This window comes from Sorex araneus, chromosome 3, assembly GCF_027595985.1.
Source record: "Sorex araneus isolate mSorAra2 chromosome 3, mSorAra2.pri, whole genome shotgun sequence".
Taxonomy (NCBI): domain Eukaryota; kingdom Metazoa; phylum Chordata; class Mammalia; order Eulipotyphla; family Soricidae; genus Sorex; species Sorex araneus.
The window spans coordinates 174,402,396-174,427,911 of record NC_073304.1 but is presented as its reverse complement, the minus strand read 5'-3'; the positions used below and the strand labels follow the sequence as shown (position 1 = coordinate 174,427,911).

At 40.5% G+C, this 25,516-nt stretch overlaps 3 protein-coding genes across 3 annotated transcripts; 2 read left to right on the top strand and 1 right to left on the bottom strand.

Moving 5' to 3' along the window:
* The first annotated feature begins 4,600 nt into the window (after nucleotides 1–4,600).
* Nucleotides 4,601–6,814, top strand: LOC101539236 (olfactory receptor 8D1-like). The gene is given in 3 exon segments (XM_055132189.1): nucleotides 4,601–4,764; nucleotides 6,024–6,278; nucleotides 6,280–6,814. Coding segments are annotated over 3 exon segments (954 nt in total).
* Nucleotides 6,815–15,146: 8,332 nt separating this feature from the next.
* LOC101538978 (olfactory receptor 151-like) lies at nucleotides 15,147–24,445 on the top strand. Its single transcript, XM_012931869.2, has 3 exons — nucleotides 15,147–16,090; nucleotides 19,032–19,087; nucleotides 24,366–24,445. Exons 1-3 carry the CDS (start codon nucleotides 15,147–15,149, stop codon nucleotides 24,443–24,445), a joined length of 1,080 nt encoding a protein of 359 aa, XP_012787323.2.
* A 107-nt stretch (nucleotides 24,446–24,552) lies between these two features.
* On the bottom strand, nucleotides 24,553–25,476 carry LOC101538174 (olfactory receptor 151-like). Its single transcript, XM_004605119.2, has one exon. The coding sequence runs from the start codon at nucleotides 25,474–25,476 to the stop codon at nucleotides 24,553–24,555; it is 924 nt and encodes a 307-aa protein (XP_004605176.2).
* Between the last annotated feature and the right edge of the window lie 40 nt (nucleotides 25,477–25,516).

Below are 25,516 nucleotides of genomic sequence, written 5' to 3'. Positions count from 1 at the left end.
AGCAAAACCTCAGTTCTTTCCATAAAGCAAGTTTATTGAGACAAGTAACAGTTCTCATTTACACTGAATTTGAAATTCATAGAGCCTTTTCAAATGCAAAAATAATGTAATATTGCCACGTTATTGCAAAATTTTATTGATTGACTTTCAGGGGTGTGTGTGTGTGTGCTCAGCGATGCTCATGGGTTACTCCTGGCTCTGCACTAAGGAATTATTCCTGGCGGTGCTAGGGGGACCATATGGGATGCGAGGGATCGAACCCGGGTCAGCTGTGTGCAAGGCAAATGTCCTATCCACTGTACTATCACTGTGTTAACATTTTATAATATATATATAAATATTTATACATTGGAGTATTTAGTCATAAATATAAAATTGGGGGGCCAGAGCGATAGTACAGTGGATAGGACATTTGCCTTGCACACAGCTGACCTGGATTCAATAGGGCATTTGCCTTGCTCTCGGCCAACCAGGTTCGAGTCCTCTGTCCCTCTCAGATAGCCCAGCAAGCTACCGAGAGTATCCGGCCCACAGGGCAGAGCTTGGCAAGTTACCCATGGCGTATTCGATATGCCAAAAACAGTAACAACAAGTCTCACAATGGAGACGTTACTGGTACCCACTCAAGAAAATCAACGGGACGACAGTGCTATACAGTGCTATACAGTGTTACATTATAAAATATATATGTATATGTAATGCTGTATATGTATACATATATATCTATAAAATATATATTGTATGCATAAAATATATATGTAATCCATCTTACTCCATCCATCCAACAAGGGACATGGGTTAGGATAACTTGCAAAGTGTTTCAATGACAAGAGGAATGCACAGAGCCTTCGAATTAGTATCTTGTACTTATAACCTTTCTTTCATTTGCAACATAACAACATAGTATTTATTATGTTAAGTGAAACAATTTAAGGAAAAAGTGATTCCCTAGGATTTCATTCATATGTTAAAGATAAAGAAACAAAAAACAGATTGGCCATGCCCTGAGGGGGGATGGGGCAGGAGGCAATGAAACTGGAGGGTTGTGGTGGGAGAGAGAAGTTAGGGTTTGGGTGCTGACCACTGTAGTACAGAGTATATAGATGTTGGTATAGTGCAGTACCCGAAACTCATGCCATGTTACAAACCAATGGTACTTTAATAAAACTTTTTTATTAATGTTGTAATATAATTCTTGGATGCAGACATTACCGTTCCCCTACTCGTTTGATTAGCAATGTGTCCACCCTGGGAGCCAAACTCGCTCCAGATTCCTGGTTCACTTCATAAACTGCCATCCCTAGGGTCAAAGACGATGTCTTTCTGCACATGCTTCCCAATAGAGAATACAGGAAGTGCATGAAAGAAGGAAGGCACTTTGGCTTGTCTCTAACATTTTTATTCCAGGTTTCTGGTTTCCTGGTCTGTCTTTCTCTCCTGGTTGTAATTCTAGGAATGAGAAATCCATTAAATTAAATGTTCCTGATATAAATAAGTAAAAATGGGTCTTAAAGCATTCCAGTCCTCAAACTTCTTCGATTACAAAGTTTGAATAGCTGCACTCCTCAAATATCGATCAGCCAAGGTTTCTAGTGTATGACAAGAAGGTAGCTAAAGGGAGAGAGGCAAGTTAATCTTATTCACTTCATCCACACAAGAATGCCTTTTTGGGGGCTAGAGCGATAGCACAGCAGGTAGGGCGTTTGCCTTGCACGCGGCCGACCCGGGTTCGATCCCCAGCATCCCATTTGGTCCCCTGAGCACCGCCAGGAGTAATTCCTGAGTGCAGAGCTGCCAGGAGTAACCCCTGTGCATCGCCAGGTGTGACCCAAAAAGCAAAAAAAAAAAGAATGCCTTTTTGATGATCTGTGTCTGACCTGGAACCCAGCACTAAATATTCGAAGGCGGGGTGGGGGGGAGGGTTGTGAGGAGGGGAAGCACATGGGCAGTGCCCAGGGCTTACTCCTGGTTCTGTGCTAGGGATCACTCCTGCCAGTGCTCTGTGGAACATGCATGCTGATGGATTTCAAGGAGTCAGCACAATGCAAATTTCTGAATATCTCCCTACGCTATTTCTCCAGCCCCTGAATTAATTCATATCCCTCTGTATGGTTCACTCACTTTTTACTATGTCTAAGGAAAGCCCAAAACACAAAGAAGGGAAATGCAACCCAGGCAAAGACAAATCATCAAAATAAAAACAATGGATGCTTATGCATATCTGAGAGTGTTGCTTTATCAAAAATGGGACAAATTGGGAGTCCAATGGGACAAAGTGTACAGATGTCCTGTAAAGGTGGAACATGAGGGATGAGAGATCAAAGAGAAGCCATAGATCAGGGTATCTCAGGACTCTACTCCAGACATGTCCCTTCAGGAGGCAGATGGGCTGGTGTACCACTGCCCTGGGTGCCAGTGGACAGTAGGTCAAGCAATAAAGGTCAGAAAGAAGTATAGAGGCAAGGATCTAAATATCTAGCACAGTAGTTGGCAATCACAATAAAAATGCTCCAGCCAAAATTGGTAGCTTTCTGAAATTCAGAGTCACACAGCTAGGATGTAACCATGTCTGAAAGCGAGTTCAGTTTGATCTGACTTCAGAAATGTGAGGAACTGGCCCAGGACAGACCACGGGAATCTATTTAGCTTTCTTAAGACTCTTTTTACAGGAGCCGGCATTGTAGAATAACTTGTCTATCTGTCCCTGAGCAAGGAATTTGGATACAGGCACCCTGGGTCTCAAGAAGGGTGGTGGTCAGACCAGATAACAAGACCCATATCACAAGACCCATATCACAAGACCCAGGACTGCCCCCAGAACCCGGACATTCCTGAATATTGGCGCAAATACTGATCTCTAAAACCATAGGCTAAAGAGTGATGTCCTTTTAAATGGATTGGTTAAGAAAGTTCGCAATATTACAAATCTATTGGCTATGAAATGTGCGGGCTCTGCTGTAACGACCAGAGAAGGCCTATATAAGATCTCCTTTGGAGAAGCTCGGGGTCTTTTGCCCAATCTGCTGGACCTGCGTGTCCACGTAGGCGGCTGGACCCTGGCTAGCCAGTCTTACAATAAACCCTGCTTGCTGTTTGCAGTCTCTGGAGTCTCTTTGTTGTTATAGGGAGATCTCGATCCGTGCCCTAACAAGAAACTCAACTTTTTACCATCCCACAATGATTGAAACACAGTTATGAGAAATATCATAGGCTTTTAGAGTTATAAAGTGCATGAGAAGGAAGAAAATGAAGCTATAGAAGCTACATGAAACCAGGTATTTCATGGGAGATGATATTTTAAAACTGGTTTTGAAAAAAAGATGGACTTTCATCTTACTTATTCATAGGAAAACGACAATTAAAAATTAAATAGGGGAAATCTGTGGAACACTAATAAATCTGATTTTCCAAGAGAACACAACAGTTTGGTTTGGTAAAATGTAGAGAAAACGTCTGTTCATGAAATAGCCTAGTAGAAACTACATGTGATTTATCCTAGGTTCTCTGCCCTCCACCTCACACATTTTACTGGCCCCAAATAAAAAATCATAAAGTTAAAAGATTAAAAACAATAGTTCTGATTCTTACACTAGCTGTGACTGAAATGTTCAAGAAACTCATCTATAAATTAATATTGTTTCAGGCTGTGGGATAGTCCAGCAGGTAGAGCTTTTACCTTGCAAGCAGCGAACCAGGTTCAACCCCTGGCATCCCATATGGTTCCCAAGCACAACGAGGAGTCATTGCTGAGTGCAGAGCCAGGAATAAGTCCTGAGCACAGCCAAGTGTGACATCCAAAATAAAACAAAAAAATCAAAATTTAAAAAATTACATAATTTCAAGTTTTTTGATTCATATGATTCACTTATTTGCCTTCCCCCACCCTAATAAATCCATAGAAACAACTATTGAACCCATTTCATGAGGTTGTTACAAAGATTAAATGATATTACAAATAAAATGTCCCTAACATAGGCTGGTACCTTGCTGATCTTCTTCCTCAGTTTCCCTCACCTCTGGACAGCTTCCTGTCTACCATGGCCCTCCTACCATTAGCTCCAGCATGCCTATTTCATTTTTGTTTGTGTATTATGTGACAAAAGAATGAAATGCCAAAGTCAAAACTAGTAACTCGGAGGCCAAGTGAAAAGGAAGGAAACCAAGGCTTCTGGTAAGATCCAAGTCAAAAGGGAAATTCAAGGTATAACAATTAAGAAAAGGTAGAGCTCTGTGTCACCTGAGGAGAGCACACGTGCAGAACTGAAAACCAAGGCAAGTCAACAACACTGCATGGTTTCCCTCAAGAAGACCAAGTCAGCGTAGAATTACTTTTTACTTTGAAAAGAATCTAAAACTCAATTTATGGAGACAAAAATGATTTCCATTTCCAACATCAGTAGAATAGAGCAAGAGTTGACTCTTGCTTGGCCACATGAAGTGATGGTTTCCATTATGTGTGAATTTCAGTCACTTGGTTTTCTGGACTCTGTGTCAGCTCAAAATTATGTCATTCATCAGATCTTGGATCGCACGGTCTGGCCGGAAGGTCATATGTGTCTAATGAGAATCTCTGAACCACTCAGTCTGCCCCACTAGGAGAATGGAGGCAGGAAATCAGTCTTTGGTGACTGCGTTTATCCTCGAAGGATTGACAGACCAACTGGGACTCCAACACCCTCTCTTCGTCCTGTTTATATCGATCTACACCATCTCCATGATAGGAAATCTGGTGTTTTTAATCAGGATCAGTTCTCAACTTCACACGTGTGTGTTCACAAAAGAAGAGAGAGGCCGAGGGGCTCTCTCTCTCCCGCCGCCCACGTTCAGTAGCCTCCAGCCGCTTCCCCCACCCTGGGGAGGTTGATGGCAATGACAAGGCAGGGGAAGAAAGGAACGAGTGCCAGGCTGGTCAGTATCAGTTGCAGTTTATTCCAATCTCCATTCCCATTCCCATTCTGCCTCTCCCTCCCTCCCTCCCTCTCTCTCTCTCTCTCTCTCTCTCTCTCTCTCTCTCTTTCTCCTGTGTGTTTACCCCCCTTCTTCCCTCTACTTCTGTGTCTTCCCTGTTCTTCTCTCGTGTCTTCGTATGTGTCTCCTCTGTCTCTTCTGTCTTCTTTCTCTGTCCCCCGTCAGTGCCCCTGTCTTCTCCTTCAGTCTCAGTTTATATAGCAAATTACATAGGGCAGTAACACAAAGGTGGGTTGAACATTAACAAATCAACAAAGAAGGGAAGAAGGGAAAGACCATTTCTCAAGGAGATTAACAAAATCTCACTAATGAGATTACTAGGAGATCCACTCAAGGGTGGGGTCCAAACAAGGGTGTGTCAGGGTGTGAGCTAGTAATCTGCTTAAATAGTTATAGTAAATTTACTTTTAATATTTCTAGCAATGTCATTCTGTATGAGCACAGTAAGAGATATATCAGACTTAAGTTTGGTTCTTCCTGAGGACATTCACTATATATTCCAGACCACAGTCCTCAGGCCAGGTTAATCTTCCTAACCCCAGCAGAGTCCTAGCTTGTCTCCTCGTTACATTTGGATCATGACAGCATTGTCCATGATCATGCCCTCAACCTATAGTTGAGTATTGTGGCACTTTGGCCTGGCCAGTTCAATGCCAGGGTAGCTTACAGCTTGCCCTCGGTCCATTCCATCCCTTGTAGGGACCCTGATTTTGGGGTGCTAGGAACTAAGGGCAACTGAGTTGAGAAAGCAGATGCCCAGGAGTAAATATTATTCAGAGTCAACCAACTCCCAAGTTACAAGAGTATAATATTAACTATCTTCCTGTGTCTATACAGAAAGGACATTGCTTTAAGGTAAATTATGCAAAAGACAAATACAATATAAATTCAGAGTCCTTAGAAAGACCTGATCTTACAAGATAATAGAATCTGATTAGGGAAAAAGTGATTAACTGGTTGGGAAGGAGGATGCAGAGAAGAGTTTACAAATAAAGAAGGGAATAGGGGTGTCTCCAGAGCACTTACACTTAAACTCCTTGTGGCAAGGTAGGAAGGACAAACCAATGTTATCGTACATACATGCCTATGCCTTATTTTCTGAGTAACTTTTCTTTCATAGATCTTTGCTACTCCTCTGTCATAATTCCTAAGATGTTGGTGAACTTCGTGTCTGAGAAGAATGTTACCATCTTTCCTGAGTGCATGACCCAGCTCTTCTTCTTATCCTTCTTTGGGATCGATGACTCCTACATGCTGACAGCCATGGCATATGATTGTTATGTTGCCATCTGTAGCCCTTTGTTCTATAATGTCACACAGAGTCTGTTTCCTGTTGGTCACTGGTGTGTACATAATGGGGGCTTTTGGTGCCTTGGTTCATACCAGCTACATATCTAGTCTCTCTTTCTGTGGAATTAATGTCATCCACCATTACTTCTGTGATATCCTGCCTCTTCTGAATATATCTTGCTCAAGAGATTACACCAAGGAACTTCTGGTCATGATGCTGGTTTCATTCAATGTATTTGCATGTGCGCTGGCCATCTTAATCTCTTATGCCTTCATCCTTGCTAGCATTTTGCGCATCCGTTCAGTGGAAGGTAGGTCCAAAGCTTTCAGTACCTGCAGCTCCCACCTGGCAGCAGTTGGGGTCTTCTACGGCTCCATCATCTTCATGTATTTTAAATCATCTACTGGTGACACAACCAAGGAGAAGGTGGCCTCTGTGTTTTATACTACAGTGATTCCCATGCTGAACCCCATAATCTACAGTCTTAGGAAGAAGGATGTCAAAGAATCTCTGAAGAAGATTCTTAATAGTGAAATTCTTTCCAGATCTGTATAGAAAGCAGTGCTTTGAAAAAGGTTCTTTTAAACATAGATTTTTGTCTTACATATGACACCTCCTTATTCTTATGGGTAACTAGTTAGTCTCAAGCCAAAGACAATTTAAAACATTGGGATTATTTATTGATCTTTTTTCAATGTTCTAATTTTCAATGTATGTATCCTACTCATTGTAGTCACCTAATTACACAAAAACTACATTTCTCAGTCTATATATTCAACTACTGGTCAAATCTATATATGCATGTGTATTTTCAATGTGCATTATTAGCATGTATTTAAAGTTGCAAAGTCTAAATACATATACACAAATGTATGTGTGTATGCAAATATGTGTGTGAATACTGTATATACATGTACGTAAAACTCACTGTACAATTGTTCTTGCTAAACTAAAAGTACCTGGTCAAATTTAAAATTGCTATAACTAATAAAGGCTGAATATACAAATGTCTTTTAACATGTTCATATTAATAAGTAACAGGTTATAGAAGAAACAAACTTTTTAATTTCCAACTTTTATCATTAGGCTGAATGATACTTCTTTATTATTATTATGAGAAACTTGTTATTTTTCTAGAATTTTATGGCTTTTGAGAATATGAAATTTCTAAAATTAACTAGATAAAAAGTGTAAAATTCGGGAACATAGAGAAAAAAATCCTATAAACAATTTCATATTCTTAACCCACATCTTGTCTAAGTGTACCACTGTCATCCTGCTGCTCTTTGATTTGCTTCAGTGGGCACCAATAATGTCTCCATTGTGAGACTTGTTACTGTTTTTGGCATATCAAATACACCATAGGTAGATTGCCAGGCTTTGCCGTGTGGGAGACATACTCTTGGTAGCTTGCCAGGCTCTCCAAGAGGGGCAGAGGAATTGAACCTGGGTCAGCCGCCTGAAAGGCAAATGCCGTACCCGCTGTGCTAATTTTCTAAGTGAGGAAAACAAAATATGTGAATTCCTGCAATTCTTTTCTGACACAAAAGTAACAGTTTTAATCAACTCAATAATAAAATTTTGGCTCTAGAATCCAAGGAACCATTTGGACTCTATCCTGTTCAGTGATTTATCAGACAGCATCTTGGACAAGCCCCTTATTCTCCCTAAGCCTAAATTATCCAGTTTTATGGCATGAAAATCAAGATAGCCTTAATCACAGGGCTTTGGGGTGATGAGATGGCTTCTATGCAAATGATGTCTAATTTGTCCAGTCTGCTGCCTCCTTAGGACGAGGCACACATCATGTACCAGATGAGGGATGGGGAATACTTTGGGGAAGTGTCAAAATAACAGGAATCAGGGAAGAAGGTGTTCCTGAGGAGTGGACAGGCATAACATTTCTCTATTTTATATTATCATTTTTATGTTTCCAATTAGGCTCATTCATAGCAATTTCTTTCTTCTATAATTATTTTTTATAATTTTTAGAGCAACATGTGACATTTATTGCCCTAGAAATTAGAAATAAAGACTTTTTTATTTTTTGAATTTATTCTTTTATTGAATCACCATGTGGAAAGTTACAAAGCTTTTAGGTTTAAGTCTCAGTTATACAATGCTTGAACACCCATCCCTTCACCAGTGCACATATTCCACCACCAAGAATCACAGTATACCTCCCCCCATCCCCCCATCTCCCCAGCCCCCCACCCCGCCTGTGTAACTGATAAATTTCACTTTACTTTCTCTTTACTTTGATTACATTCAATATTTCAACAAAAAACTCACTATTATTGTTTGGAGTTTCTTCCCCCTAAAGTCGGACCTGCAGAAAAGGAAGCATTTGATAATTTGTTTTCCATTGCTGAGAATGAAGAGATATGAGGTCAAGTGGCCGCACTAGTGGCCACACAGTTTTGGACTCCTGTATTTTAGTATTTTAGTAACTAAGTCCAGAGAAATATCTGCCAGAAATTGCATCATTGAAAGCTTGTACCTTTCAGCTACTTTATATTCCACATATGAGTGCAATCTTTCTATGTCTGTCTCTTTCTTTCTGACTCATTTCACTCAAAATGATAGTTTCCATGTTGATCCACTTATATGCAAATTTCATGACTTCCTGTTTTCAGACAGCTGCATAGTATTCCACTATGTAGATGTACCAGAGTTTCTTTAGCCAGTCATCTGTTTGGGGACACGCCTTTTTTTCCAGATTGTGGCTATTGTAAACAGTGCTGCAATGAACATAGAAATGCAGATGTCAAGAAATAAAGACAATTTATCAAGGTCATGCTTCAGGAAGAGAGTAAAGCTAGGTGTAAATCCATAATTTCTGCAGACAAATTCAGCATCTCCACTAACCTTTGCACATGGGCCTCATAAATGTCACCTTCCTGCTGAGCTGGTTGCTTGAAATTCCTTAAAATAAAAATTCTGATTATTAACTCATTTTAACTTAAACACCCCTGGTCTGACACTGCCCATCTTTGTCTTCTCACTCGACACTCCTATTCAGTCACAAGAGTCTGACAATGTACACTTGAATCTTTGACCCGGCAAAAGTTTTCTAATGTTACTGAAATTCATATGGAACTAGAAAAGATCCCCAACATCCAAAACAATCCTAAGAAAAGCAGAATGGCTGCATCATGTTTCCTGACTTCATACTGTACTACAGGGTTATAGTAATCAAAAAACAGTGAGGTGTCAGAATCAAAACAGACACACAGACAATAAAATGGAATTAAGATCCCAGAATTAAATCCTCAGGTACATGGGAAGCTCATTTTATGATGATAAAGGATTCAAAATTTAAAGTGGGGATAGTAGAGTATTTTCAATATGTCATGCGGAATAGGAAAACAAAATAGGCATGTGCAAAAAATAAAAAAATTAAATTACTCTCTCAAACCATGTGTAAATGTTAACTCAAAATAAAGACTTGGATATAAGACCAGAAACCATTTTATAAACCAAGGTAATGGTATAAGACCACAGAAATACACTGCAAGGGGATGTCTTTGGAAACTCATTGCAACAATAAGAAAAATAAAAGGAAAAATAAATGAGATTAAATCAAACTAAAAGTACAATAATCAAAATGAAAACACTTCTTACTGCATGGGAGAAGATATCTGAGTACAATACATCTGACAAGGAGCTAAGAGTCAATAGATCTCATGATAAAGAACTTTAAAGCTTAAAAACAAAAAGGCACAACTGAACATGCATTTGTTGAATAGAAACACACAGGTGTCTAGTATGAATAAATGTTTATTATCACTTTTTATTAGGAAATGCAAATCAAAGCATTGAGATCCCACCCCACACCAATGAGAATGGCTTAGAGAGAAAAGGCCCAAAATAACAAGTATTGGAAGGGGTGTGGGGAGGAATAAAAGAACACTCTTAAAATAAAAGTGTTGGAAGAAATATAAATAAGTCTGAACTCTATGGACTATAATAGAGTATTAAAATATTATATATCATTAAATATTAAAAATGAATCTACCACATGATTCAGAAATTCTACTGCTAGGTATACATCAAAAGAACACAAAAGCTCTGGTTCAAAAGGACATATGCACATCTAAGCTTAACAAAACATTATTTACAATAGTGGAGTGCAAACAATCCAAGTGAACAGTAACAGAAAAATGGATAAGAGAATGTGGTGACTACAAACACAATGTAGTACTGAATATGCCTAAGGAAAGAAATGAAATCTTTCATTTGGAACAACTTAGATGAAACTGTAGGGGGGCCAAGCAAGTGAGAGACAAATAAGGATGACATTCTCAATGTGGAGGCGTGTAGAGAAGCAAAGCCCAGGAACAAAGGAAAGAAGAACAGGTGGATTCAGACCACAGAACTGGGCTTACCCACAGGAAAGGGGGCAAAGGAGGGAAGAGAGGGAGAATGGGACATGAAGGGTGGGGTCAGGATAGGGTAACATGATTTTTGAAGAGATGTGAAATTTTACCCCTAAAAGATAGAATTGAGAAAACTAATAGGTTATCAAAAATGGTGAGAAAATATGAAAAGTCTCTAAGTTGGGGCCAGAGCAATAGTACAGTGGGTAGGACGTTTGCCTTGCATGCAACCAACCTGGGTTCAATCCCCGGCATCTCATATGGTCCCCTAAGCATCACCAGGAGTGATTCCTGAGTGCAGAGCCCAGGAGTAAGCCCTCAGCATCACCAGGTGTGACCCAAAAAGCCAAAAAAAAAAGTCTTTAAGTTTTGAATGGAAGAACACACCTCACCTAACTCTCTCAAAGGGGACCTACCATAAATTCACACTCGATAAATATCAAACAACCTACTCCATTAGGAACTGGCAAGGGAGAAGATGCTATGCTCCCTGAGCATACCAAATTCTATGCGATGGAAGGAGAAGGCAGGCTGAGTTGGAGGAAGAAATGAGATTTGGTTTACTCACTAAGGAGAAGCAGACAGACCTAAAGACATGACTGCTGATGGAGCTGGAGATGGGGCCCCCCAAAATATCACTTTTTTGGTTTTGTTTTTGTTGTGGGGGGCCCACACCTGGCAGTGCTCAGAACTTACTCCTGGATCTGTGCTCAGGGATCATTACTGGTGGGGCTGAGGCAGCCAGATGTAATATCGGGGATCAAATTCAGGTAGGCTGCAAGGCAAGTGCCCTACCCTTTCTACTCTCTCCCTCTCCATCCTTCCACCATATCTGTCATACTGGAAACCATCATCTCAAGCTCTCATTAAACATTAAGGTTTTTTTCTTCTTCTGTCAGGATGAAAATTTATGCAATAATTTTGTGTATAAAACTTGTATAGTACACAGCATTTTATTTTATTTTATAACTTTTTTTTTTACTGAATCACCATGAGATACACAGCTACAAAGCTTTTGTTATTGGGTTTCAGTCATAGAATGTTCTAACACCCATCCCTCCACCAGTGTATATTTCCCACCATCAATGTTCCCAGTATCCTTCTGCCAACCCCACCCCACTGCCTTTATGGAAGTCGCTTTTCTTCTTACTCTCTCTCTACTTTAGGGCATTGTGGTTTGTGATTATAGATAATGAGAGGTGTTGGGGACACCTTACTGCAGACAGGAATGTTTTCCCCTTTTCAGCTGCCTTCAGAAAATAATTTCAGAGGCAGTTTTCCTTTTCTCACAGAAGCCTGGCTGGTCTTTGACATGCAGATCTTAGGTGCTAGCCAGGCCTGACATTGTAGATTCCAGGCTCTGGCCCGGCCTAGTCTTTGGGATGTAGATTTCAGGTGCTGCCTAGTTTGTAATTGACATGTAGATTTCCTGTGGCAGCCCAGCCTAGTCTTTGGGATGTAAATCTGAGTGCCTTCAGTCCAAGGAAGGTTTCCATTTTGGTTTTGTATCTTCTTTCTGGAGGCCTAGATTACTGGCCTGCAGATACAAGAAAATAATGTTGCCTCAATGTTCTTCCTGTAACATCTTTTGGTGCCTTTGGTGACGTCAATGTATTGCGCCCTTTGGAAGTGCCATGATCAATAAAAGGAGATCCATGAGGCCCTCTGCCTTTGATAAGAGCCAGAGAGAGCCTTACTCCTCCAATCAGACATTTCTTCCAGGTGCCTTATCTCAGCACCTTCGACCTCACGAATGTTCACGCAACAGAGAGGCCTTCATGTGTGGTCCTTTGTGGATGTGATCCACTTTGAGCACACATCTCCCATCCAGAGTGATGCCTCCAACCATCATTGTCATAGTGGTCCCTTTACTATGCCAACTGCCCTCTCCCACAGCAACCGAGGCAGGCTTCCAACAGATAACCAGTCCTCCTAGTCCTTGTTTCTACTCTCCTTGAGTGTTAGTCTTATATTATGTTGTTTTATATTCCACAAATCAGTGCAGTCATTCTATGTCTGTCCCTCTCACGTCTTGATAGATCAACCAAACTGAAGCTCAGCAAAGAAACACCAGCATTTTAATAAGACACAATCTAGCCATCCTTCAGTGTATATCTATATATTTTCCACCCCTCCCAGAGTGTTCCCTGAGCACAGAGCCAGGAATAAGCCCTGAGCACTGCCAGGTGTTACCCCCCAAACAAAAACAAAAACAATGACAGTATTTAGGGTACTCACTTCTAGCTCTTTACTGAGTAAGAAAACAGTTGCTACTACTAAGATATCCACTGAAACTTCAAGAATAAATCTTGACTCGGATGATAGCACAAGGTTAAAAAAAAATCTAAGAGCAAGAGTTATTATGCTGTGTTTTTAGTACAGTGCTCAGAACTAAAGCTGCTCATTGAAAAACAGGAGAAGTTTGTCCATCAAATTGAATCATATCTCTCTATAAAAATCCTACAGCAATTAAAGTTGAGAGTCATTTCCAAGTCCTACAAAATGGTTTTCTCCCCTTAAGAATTAAAATCAAACACTGAATTCTGTACATTAGGGACATCAATATTCTACATACACCATTATTCTGGATGCAAATGCAATTCCTTGTAAACTTCTGTCTTCTCAGGACAATTTCACTTCTGAGTGTCTCCCTTGGTTTTGGGGTCCTAAGAGAATACTGTGCTCATTCATCCCTCGGAGGTAAGAGGACTGCAAACAGGTCCAAGTATTCCCTAGCTTCAAAATGGTGGTTCAGATATAGGGAGGGAAGAGGGTTGCAGCTTTACTCAGTGACATTATTGTAGAGCACAGATCTTCCAGCCAACTCATTCTTTATTAAAAAGCAAAAGGTGAATTGCTTTTCTAAAAGGTACAAGTGAATCAGCAACTCAACTGGAACAGGAACACAGCTTTAAAGATGGTAAGGATGGGGCTTTATTTCTTCTTCATTTCCATGAGCTGCCCTTTGATTTCTTTTTGTACATATTAAGGTGCTAGTAAGCTAGTCTCTAAATAAGATCTGAAATATAGGGGACACGTGAAACCTGTCATAGAACAAAATGTGTGAATTTATCTCACATTGCAAGAAAAAAATCCACAAACTTGGCATCAGTCTATGTAAATAGTTTCTGAGTGTCCTTTACCAAAAGCATTCTCACAAAATGGGACCACTTAGAACTTATTCATTTACAATGCCAGAAATCTACAGTAGTCCCAAATGTATGTAGCTATTACTGAGTTCAAAGCAACTGGAGGAAGAGTTTTCTGTTACCTATGAGTGTACAGTGAGAAAAATCACAGGGGTAATCATGGGGAAAGGTCTCTAACTTTCTCCTTCCTTCACTGCTTTCCCTAGCTGTGCACACAAGAGAATTCCAGCTCCTCCTAGAGATATTAGTGCAGTGCAGAGCTGAGTGCCCATTTACCTCCTGCATAGACCTGCAGAATTACGGCAAAGTTCTCCTTAACTTGGAGTACTGAGGATCAGAACTTTCCTCTATACTAGGAACCCTGTGATAATGGTGATAATGCAGACTGCCCAGTGCTTACTGGAGGAGCACTGAGTCCATGGTCAATGGCAACCAGTGTCCATACAGTGCCTGCTACAAACCCTGAAATTAGGTTCCTTTGTGGGGAGCCGTGGGGGTCGGGTTCAGGATTTACTGCTGACTCTGCACTCAGAAACTGTATCTGACTCTGGAGGTGGAACCAGGATGGGCCATACTCAAGCCAAGTACCCTGCCCTGTACTGACTCTAGCTCTGGGATGAGATCCTTAACTAGATCAATTAGATTCTTAATAAAACTTTGATGTTGCTAACACAGAAGTGCCAACTCCGCAGTGTAGCCAAGTCACAGTTACCAAGTGTCTGTTTGTCCTGAAAGTGTAATCACAGGAGGAACACAAGAAACATCTCTGTCCCCACTCACATACTCTCCAAACAAATTTAAAGTCATACTCTGGTGGAGGGATGGGAGAAATAAATAAAATAATTAATTAATTAAAATCATACTCTATCGTATTTCTTGCTATATACCTTTATATCACTTTCAAATTTATTGGAAGATTAATACAAGCCTAGCTGAAAACGTCACTGTCATCCCATTGCTCATCAATTTGTTCGAGCGGGCACCAGTAACGTCTCTCATTGAGACACTTATTGTTACTGTTTTTGGCATTTCCAATATGCATGGGTAGCTTGCCAGGCTCTTCCACCCGGGCTCGATACTCTCGGTAGCTTGCTGGGCTCTCTGAGAGGGGCGGAGGAATCAAACTCGGGTCGGCCACATGAAAGGTGAACACCCAACCGCTGTGCTATCGTTCCAGCCTGCTGAAAATGTAATACTTATAAATATATTAACTGTACTGCACTATATGTTATTAACAGTTCTCTTTATATGTGACCAGTAGGGAGGGACCTTTGTGCTTTAGATAAACATTAATAAAAAAATTATAGGTGATAGAAACAGATATCTGACAAACTGTGATATTTCTTTTTCCTTGTATCAATGCTCTGTCTACTGAAGGAAGTGACCAGGTGCAATCACTCCACTGTGACTGCGTTTGTCCTGGAAGGATTAACACACCAGCCAGAACTCCAGCTGCCTCTTTTCTTCCTGTTTCTAGGAATCTATGGGCTCACGATAGTTGGGAACCTGGGCATGATCCTCTTGATCGCTTTCAATTCCAAGCTCCAGTCTCCCATGTACTTTTTCCTTGGAAATTTATCATTTATAGATCTCTTTTATTCCTCAGTTGTTACCCCCAAACTTCTGGAAAACTTTGTATGGGAGAAAAATGTTATTTCTTATCCTGGGTGTATGACCCAGCTCTTTTTTTTGTGTGTTTTTGCTATTGGAGAATGCTTTATGCTCTCTGCCATGGCGTATGACAGATACGTAGCTATCTGCAGTCCTCTGCTCTACAATGTCACCATGTCCCAGAAGGTTTGCAATGTCTTGGTGACTGGGGTTTATACCATGGCAATAGCTGGAGCTTTAGCCCATACACTTGCCATGACAAGGGTCTCATTCTGTGGGGACAATGTCGTCCACCATTACTTCTGTGACATAGTTCCTCTTCTGAAGATCTCGGGCTCCAACACAAAGCTGAATGAGTTAATGGTGTTATTTATAGGTGGATTTGATATGCTAAGTACAACTGGGACCATCATCGTCTCTTATGCCTTTATTATTGCCAGCATTCTTCGAATCCCCTCTGCCGAAGGCAGATCCAAAGCCTTTGGTACCTGTGGATCTCATTTTACAGCTGTTGGGATATTTTATGGATCCATCACATTTATGTATTTTAAGCCATCTGCAAGCAGCAGCATGATCCAGGAGAAGGTGGCTTCTGTCTTCTACACCATAGTCGTCCCAATGCTGAACCCCCTAATCTACAGCTTGAGAAATAAGGATGTAAAGAACGTGCTGAGAAAAGTCTTGGGGAAGAGGTAAAGTGAGGAATTAATCACCCAGGGGCACGGGCAAAATGTGTTTCTGTTTCTTAGAATTAATTTGTTTCCAAGAAGTGAAATCCCATCTTCTTCCCTAGATCAGCCCTTCCAGAAGTGAATCCCTCTTTTCTTGTGGGGGAGGGGTCAGTTCCGCACCCAGAATTCTCAGAGCTTACTCCTAGTTCTGTGCTCAGAAGTCACTCCTGGTGTGCTTGGGGGACTATATGAAGGGCCAGGGTTCAAATCTGGGTCAATCAAACCTGCATGCAAGGCAAGAACCCTAAACACTGTACTATTGCTCTGGCCCAAAAGTTAATCTCTTGATCATGTTTGGGAAAATACACAAAATCCCACACATACATATACATGCACCCATCCCTGTATGAGGTTTTATATAAAACTATGATTCAGTAGTAATTGATATTTTAGAGGTTTTTCTCAGGTGAATTTTATGTTCTTTCTTCTACCCAACTGAGAAAATTCTTTTTTTTTTTTACTTTTTGGATCACACCCAGCGGTTCTCAAAGGTTACTCCTGGCTCTTCACTCAGAAATTACTCGTGGCTGTGCTCTGGGGACCATATAGGATGCTGGAGATCGAACCCAGGTGCAAGCAAGGCAAATGCCCTATCTGCTGTACTATAGCTCCAGCCACCCAACTGAGAAAGTTCTTCACAGAATTTTTTTTCTTTTTTTTCTGGGTGAATAATTAGTATTGATCTACTTTGCCTCCATTAACTCACTGTTTTACCCTCATAGTATATTATATTAAGCCTCTATCACAAGAAACTGTCATCTTAGTACTTGAAGAGTAGAAAAGTCATTGACATCTGATTATCTTACGAATGCTTCTTAGGTCCTTCTTTTATACTTTTTCTGAGAATAATACCCCCGTCAATAACTTAATGCACTTTTACAAATAGAAATTTTAAGTTGAACAGTCCCATGTAGGGCAACGAAGTTCCCCCATGAAACTAAGCTTCATCCTCGCAGAGCTCAACTCCAAAGCCACATTTTGCCTTCAAACATTGAACTTCATAAGTGACTGATTTTCCTCAGCAACCTCAGCAAACCGAGATGAGGGGGAAGTTTCTCAGAGTTTAATTCTCCTCTGCTCACTGCTTCCCCCTGTGTCACGTGCAGACTGAATTTCCTAGGAAACTCTCCCTCCCCACAGCACGAGGTTGTGAAAGATCCCAAGTGCTCCCCACCAGCTCTCACTGAGACATCATTACCTCCTCTCAGTTATCACCTGTTGCTGGACACACAATCTTAAATCCATCACCACGATCTGTACCATGGACAGATGCATTCCCATCCCTAAATGTTTCCTCATTTCCCTGAATGACCTCTTTCTCTCGCATGGCCATGCTGCCACCTCAGATTAATTTAAGTAAAAGAATTTTATTAAAAATTAATCCATACAGCAAATAACTCTTCTGTGTTGTGATTATGATCTGTATGGATCCCTAGATCACTCCTTTTCATTGTTGAGGTCAGATGTGACGGATGACTCAGCCATAATGTGTTAGTCCAGTTACCTCATGATGACCATTGGTTTGTTCCCAGTTTGGGGGGCATAAAGAATAAAGATACTATGTTCAGGTCTTTGCGTGACATCTGCCTTCATTTCACTTGAGGAAATACATGAAAGTTGAATGTGCGGGTCACTTTGTAACTATATGTATTTACCAGAATGTGAGATCTGCTCTACAAATTGCCTACACCTTTTAACATTTACTGTGGGGTTCAGGGTATTAAAACACAAAAGACCACCTTCTCTTTGTCCAGAGAGTTTCGCAAAGGGGCTTGAAATGCATGAATGTGACAGACCTAAAGAAACTCTGTAGCACAAGAGAGCTGCCAGTTCCAAAATCTGTGAGCTAGGCCTCTGAGGGCCAGATACAAAGGCAGGTGTAGACAAAGAGGCACAGGGAACAAAAGATGGGTGTAGGCAAAGAGGCATGGCAGATAAAAACATTAAGAGTGACACCAAGATGAGAAATTCTAACCTGGGGAGGAGCCCACTGAGGAGCATACAGGAGTAGGTGAGATATAAGAGGGTGGAATAACTCAGAAATAGTGGCCGACTGGGGCTCTGTAAGAGCGCTTCACCATTACTCTCACCCAGACCAAGCAGAGAGGACCCCTGGGAAGGCACCACCAGCAGAGTGGGAAAAGGATGTGATCCTACCATAAGGCTAGATTGAGTACTAGCACCTGCCCATGCCTGAAAGAACTGTGCCACTGTCCCTGAATAAAGGATTAGAACCATCTTCCCAGGAGTCCAGCAGCACTGGGGAACTGGCAGAGGCTGCACAGAGAAGCATGAAGGACAGGCTGCAGGGGAAGGAGCTCAAGGGTAGCAGAGAGCCTGCTGAAACCAGGGATCCAGGTCTGCTGCCCCAGCACTGTCGGCGCTCAGATTCCCAGACACAGGACAGGCATGGCTGGAGGGATGCTGCAGTTTTCACCTGACGGGACAAACTTGGCTGCTGTCTAGACTGCGTGGGGCCATTTCTCATTTTTTGTAAAATGTTTCTTTATTCAGTCTTCAAACCAAACCATGCTGAACCCCCTGCAACATCCTATGTTTTAGAATATTGATCACAAACAAGGGTTCCTTGCTTGACTTCACCAAACTTTGCCACTGGATTTTGGCAGAAAACTTAAAGCCTCTTTTGTGGTGAGAATTTCAGACAAAGCTGTCAGTTGAATAGAAGATGATGGAGAAGGGGGGAGTCCCACCACTTGACAACCCCCATTTCCCTCCCTCTGGGCCCGCAGGGATCTCTCATTTCATTTTAGACAAGAGTCCCAGCTTTTTGCTGAGAGTTAGGTGAAGATGAGATTTTTAGTTCCCTCCATGAAACCCACACCACAAACACGAATCATCTTTGGTAGAGGAGGAAAATAAAATCTTGAACCTTGCAAAGCAGAAAGGTTAACTCAAACCAATATTATCTCTGCCACAAAGTACTCACTCTGTGCAATTGTGCTTCACACACCAACACAAAATCCATTAAGAAATATTTGCCTATGGGAGCCAGAGCAATAGTATAGCAGGTAGGGCATTTGCATTGCACGTGGCTGGCCCAGATTCAATCCCCAGCGTTCCACATAGTCCCTCGAGTGAATCCCTATTTGAGAGTCAAGAGTAACTCCTGTGCATCACCGAGTCTAACCCCAAAACAAATATATTAACCTATGAACTTTCCTCTCCAGGTAAATTCATGTCTAAGAATTAAAAATGAAAGTCTTAAATGATAGAATAATTTAGAGGGCTTCCAAGTGGGGCACTGGATTCTTAGGGGTGATTCTAGATCAAGGGTTCAGCACTTCAATGCAAGAACCCAAGGACATGGTGTTTCTTGAGCCCTATGATTCTGCGGACTACCGCCCCTCACCCCGAAGTGTTGAGGGCACTCCACAGGATGATCAGGGGGCCCTGTGTGCCAGGGATTAAAATGGGGTCAGCTGCATGTAGGACAGACACCTTAACCCTGGGCTATTTCCAGAACGTCCAAGAAATAAATCTGACAAACTTGGAGGATATCAGAATAATGACAAGCTCACAAAGGAAGAGAAGATACAGACATATGTTGGTAGGAGTCCAAATATCTGCTCCATCTTTTATCATTATTAGGAAGTTCTGACTCTGACCTGTGCATGTGTGATTTAAGAGTTAGGTATTTCTGCAGAGTTTATATATGAAATATGTTCTGCCCTTCACACCACCATTGTGCTTCGCTTTCTAACAATTGAAGTGCTACCTTAAAATTTTAGTCTCTGTAGCTGTCTCAAACTCTCCATATTTTTTTTAGTTTTTAAAATTATTGAATCACCATGAGATAAACAGTTACAAGGTTGTTCATAATTGGTTTCAGTTATATAATGTTCCGACATCCATCCCTTCACCAGTGTATATTTCTCACCACCAATGTCCCAGGTTTCCCTCCCAACCACATCCCACCTGCCTCTGTGGCAAGCACTTTTGTTCTCTCTGTCTCTATTCCTCTATCTATCTCTTTATCTCTCTCTCTCCTTTTGGGCATAGTGGTTGCTAACACAGATACTGAAAGTTATCATGTATATTCCTTTACCTACTTTCAACACTCAGTTCTTGTCCAGAGTGATCATTTTAATTTTTGTCATACTAATGCTTCTTATCCTAACTGCCCTTTGACATCACACACTTGTGGCAAGCTTCCAACTGTTGACATTTTCAACTGGAGTGTTAGCTGTTCTGTATGTTGTAGGAGTCCTGCCCTCAGGTCAGATGCTGGAGTGAGGAAAGCCTACACTGTCTCTTCGAAGTCCTGACTTTCTTTTAAGATTTTCCTGCATTTTGTACCTGTGAAATTTCTACAAGAAAATTATGAGGAAAAAAAATGTTGTGATCTTGGTTTAGGTATAACACTGAAGACATGATCCAGGCAGAAAATGCACAACTTGCAGTATGTGTCAGCTAAAGGCTAGGGGAAATAGTAGGTGATGATTAAATGGGGAACATTCAGTTTTGAGATAATTGGAGATCTCAAGTTCAGCATGCATAACAAATGTGTAAATATATTTGAAGTTATTCTGAGAGAAGAGCTTCCATGTCTAATCATGAAAATAAATATTGATTATTTGCAGTAAGGATTTGTTAATAAGTCCTTACTAAGTTAACTATTGATTTCACGATATGTATATAGAAATAAATGTGGGCATCAACTCGTAACACTGTACACTTAAACTACACAACATGAGCTATTAATGATCTCCATAGGATAGTAAAAATATATTGACAAACTTGGTTTCATTAAAATTAAGAAAATTGGTTCCTCAAAAGATACTAAGGAAAGAAATGAGCCACTGCAAAGAGAAAATGTTTACAAATGAGTTACTTGATAAATGACACAGAATATATAAAAGAATTTTGCAAACTCATCAGTAGGAAATTTGTTTTAATACTTGGATATGTTTTTTCACCCAGACAGCAGTCAGACCAGAGAAAAGAAGCTCAGCAATATTAGCCATCAGGAAGACCAAGTTAAACCACTATGAAAGACAAGTACACACTTGGAACTTTGGTGATGAGTGTGGTGCACTAACATACAACTAGTGAAGGAGAAGGCTGTGTTGCTAAAATTCACAATGTGGTAAATCAACGTGACCTGAATTTAAAAAATAAAAAGGGTGGGACAGATGGTACAGGGGATAAGTTGCCCTGCACACAGCCAACCCTGGTTCAATCCCTGAGCATTGCCAAGAGTGAAGTCTAGGCAGAATCAGGAGTAAGTACTGAGCACCCTGAGTTGTGGCCCAAACACTATCAACACCTCAAAGCAAAACAAACAATCCAGAAACTGCTACTTGACAAACTGTAGGATGATGTGTAAAATAAAGTGGCAACCTAGTTGTAGTTTAAGAACTCTAAATGTATATCTGTACTCGGATCCTTACATTCCATTTTCATTTATTAAAGTATTAACAACAAAAACAATTGCACACAGATATTCATGCTATATTTTTAGAACCCCAAATAAGAAAGAAAATCCATCACCAGGTTAATATATGAGCTTGTTTTGGTTTATTAATACATCAAAATACTATCTCAAAAATAAAATAATGACCTATCAATATATACAACAACATGACATTCAAAATAAGTACACCAGGGAAGATAAAGAAGTATGATTGAATGACTCAATTTGCACCAATTCTAGAGAATGTAAGTATTGAAAAGTAAACAAAAAAAAAACATAGCAATGTCATAGATAAAGACAATCCAGGGAAATGGGGAAACATTTAAGGTTATAAGTGTTTTCATTCTGTTGAACATAGTGACAATTCCCCGAGTAGATGGATGAATGGATGCATAGATTGATAGATACATATTTATTTGTCATTGCTAATCAAATACTACACTTAAATCTGTATATCTTATTAGAATAATCATAGCTCATGAACACAGGATATTTGAGTAGGTTACTTAATATTATCCTTGATCAAGACTGATTCTGACATATATGTACATTCTCAAACAAAAGGTGTTAGTGTATGATTTCTTCATTATTGTCCTTGATCCACATTCAGCAGTGCTCAAATGATGCTCTTGACTCTGACTCAGAGTCACTCCTGGTGATGGTCCAGGGAACATACAAATATGGACAGAACCAGTGCAAAGCATGTGTTTGAGCCCAAGATGTTGATTTATACTGAGACTCTGGAATCTCTTGAGTGACTAAAATATGAATAGAACTGCAGAAATGTAATTTTACTGATCCACGTGACTATTTGCATGCAAAATATGAAAACAAGGTACATTGTTGTTGAATTATATGACACTGTCTTCCCTATTTTTTACTAATGCATATGTGAGAATTTGGATGGCCAAGAACCACTGATACTCAAAGATCCTAACCTATGCTTCACTTATCTGGGGATTACAAGGATCCTCTCGGGGAGTACGGCTAATTTATATCACCAGACAGGAGTCGCACTCAAAAACCTGGATAACGTTTACTCTGTCTCTTTAGGTTAGTAAAATGATAATTTCAGAATAAAATAAAAAAGAGAGAAACAAAAGAGAATTTCTCAATGTCTTTCATGCCTGCTGAGAAAACAAAGAGAATATCAGGAGCTGGGAGGTCACTCGGTGTGCTTGAAATGTAGAATTTACATTAGAAGACACAGAATCAAATGACCATTACCACGTGGTTCCTTGAGTGTCCTCCTCAGAATGAGTGTCAGACCAGCAATACCACTACTGGGACTATACCTTGACGGATCAAAAACACACAACAGAAACACCATCTGCACTTCTATGTCCACTGTACCATGATTCAAATAGTCAGAATCTGGAAACCACCTGAGTGCCTGAGAACAGAAGACTGGATAAAGGAAATATGGAAAATCTACACAATGGAATATGACACAGCTATTAGGAAAAATGAAGCCTTGAAATTTGTCTATAAATGGATGGACATGGAGAGTATCATGCTGAGTGAAATGAGTCACAAAGAGAGGGAGAAATATAGATTGACTGCATTCACTTGTGGTATATTAAAAAGTAGTATAAGACTAATAGCCAAGGAAAACAGGACCCAGGAAAACTGGTCAATGGTTTGAATCTACCACAGAGTGTCAGAGGCGGAGAGTAGGTCAGACAGGTAAGTGGCCGCTTGGACAACAATAGTTAGAAATGATCACACTGGATAAGAACTGACTGCTGAAAGAAAAAGGATATATATCTTTCTTTCCAGTATCTGTATTGCAAACCACAATGCCCAAAAGGGGAGAGAGAGAGAGAGACAGAGAGAGACAGACAGAGAGAGAGAAAGACTGAGAGAGAAAGAAGGGGGAAGGAGAAGTGGGAGGAAAACTGGGGACATTGGTGCTGGGAAATTACACTGCTGGGGAGATAGATATTGGACCACTGTATGACTGACACCCAATCATGAACAGTTTTGTAATAGTCTATCTCATAGGGATTCAATATTTTTTAAAAAAGAATAAGAGTCAGAGAAATAAGAGAAAAATAATTACTGTCCAAGTCCAAACTGGGGGAAAGAACTTGGGGGCAACCACAACTCGAGCCATATAACCTGTGGGAGGGATTTCTTGGGAAATACGATCTACAATGAAACAGGAGGAGAGAGAGAACAGCAATTTCCTTAGGGCTGACTTTAGGAACGTGTCCCTATTCTCAGTAGCTGGATATCCAAATGGAAGAGCTGTTGGTTACAGAGTTGAACTCTGGATAGGCAGAACCCTCTGTAGCATCTCACTTCACAAGATCACTTTCAGTTTATCCTTTCAGATAAACTAGTTCACTGACATACCTGCTATTATGATTTGTTCATATACTTTGAAGAAGGTTTATTAATGTGAGAAATACACTCTCAGGGGAAATAATGTGCATAGAAGATGTATGAGTGCCTGGGAAATCTGCAAGTTGCCAGTTATTTGGGGACTCTCTCCAATGGTCAGGGTTGCATTGTCCTGTTCATGTCCTCCTCAAAGGGAAAGAAATAAGGACAGTGAAAATCCACTGCATGAATGAATGGGTGTTGTAACATTGTACAACTAAAACCCATAAAATGAACCATTTTGTAACAGTATGTCAAAGTGATTCAATTGAAAAAATAAATTTAAAAAATCTTTTAAAAGAAAAGAAAAAATGAAAAAACCAAAATTGACCTCAGAAAAGTATTTTTCAAATGATTCATTCAGTGTCAATAACCCAGTGAATCATAATATTACATAAATGCTTGTTCTATGAACAGGTATAACTGTGTGCATTGGGGAAGGGGTGTATCAGAAACATGAATGGGGAATATCTGATGTATATGATGCAGGAAATTAGAAGGGGATGTAAACCTTTGAAAGAGATTTGACTTTAATGTAATAGAAAACATAAACACACTTGACTGACAGGGCAGCTATTATACTGGTGAGCCAGAATGGCAGTCTTTATGCTCTCCCTAGGACCTTTCTCAGCACATTCTTTACATCCTTATTTCTCAAACTATAGATCAGGGGATTCAGCATGGGGATCACTGTGGCATAGAATACAGAAGCCACCTTCTCCTGGGCCATGTTGCTGGAGGATGGTTTAAGATACATAAAGATGACAGAGCCATAAAAGACTCCAACTGCAGTCAAGTGAGAGCCACAGGTACCAAAGGCTTTGGACCTGCTCTCAGTTGAAGGCATTTGAAAAATTTTAGTAAAAATAAAGGCATAAGAAATAAAGATGGGAAAAGTAGATGCCAGCACATTGAATCCACCTATAAGAATCACCAGAAGCTCATTGACATGGGTGCTGGAGCAGGAAAGCTTGAGAAGAGGAAATATGTCACAGTAGAAATGGCGGATGACATTGTCCCCACAGAAGGAAAGTCTAGTCATGGCAACTGTGTGGGCTAAAGAGCCCATTGTAGATATGGAATAGACCCCAATCACCAACATATTGCACATTTTGGGGGACATGGTGACATTGTACAACAGAGGATTGCAGATAGCTACGTACCTGTCATAGGCCATTGCTGTCAACATATAACACTCTCCAATAATAAAAACACAGAAGAAAAAGAGCTGGCTCATACAGCCAGAGTAGGAAATAAAATTTTTCTCCCATACAAAGTTTCCCAGGAGTTTGGGGGTGACAACTGAAGAATAAGAGAGATCTAAAAATGACAAATTACCAAGAAAAAAGTACATAGGAGACTGGAGCTTGGAGTTGAGAGTAATCAGGAGGATCATGCCCAGGTTCCCCACTACCGTGACACCGTAGATTCCTAGAAACAGGAAGAAGAGAGGCAGCTGGAGTTCTGGCCGGTGTGTTAATCCATCCAGGATAAACTCAGTCACGGTGGAATAATTGCACCTGGTCATTTCCTTCAGGAGACAGGGGATGTGTGACTTGAAAAAAAGA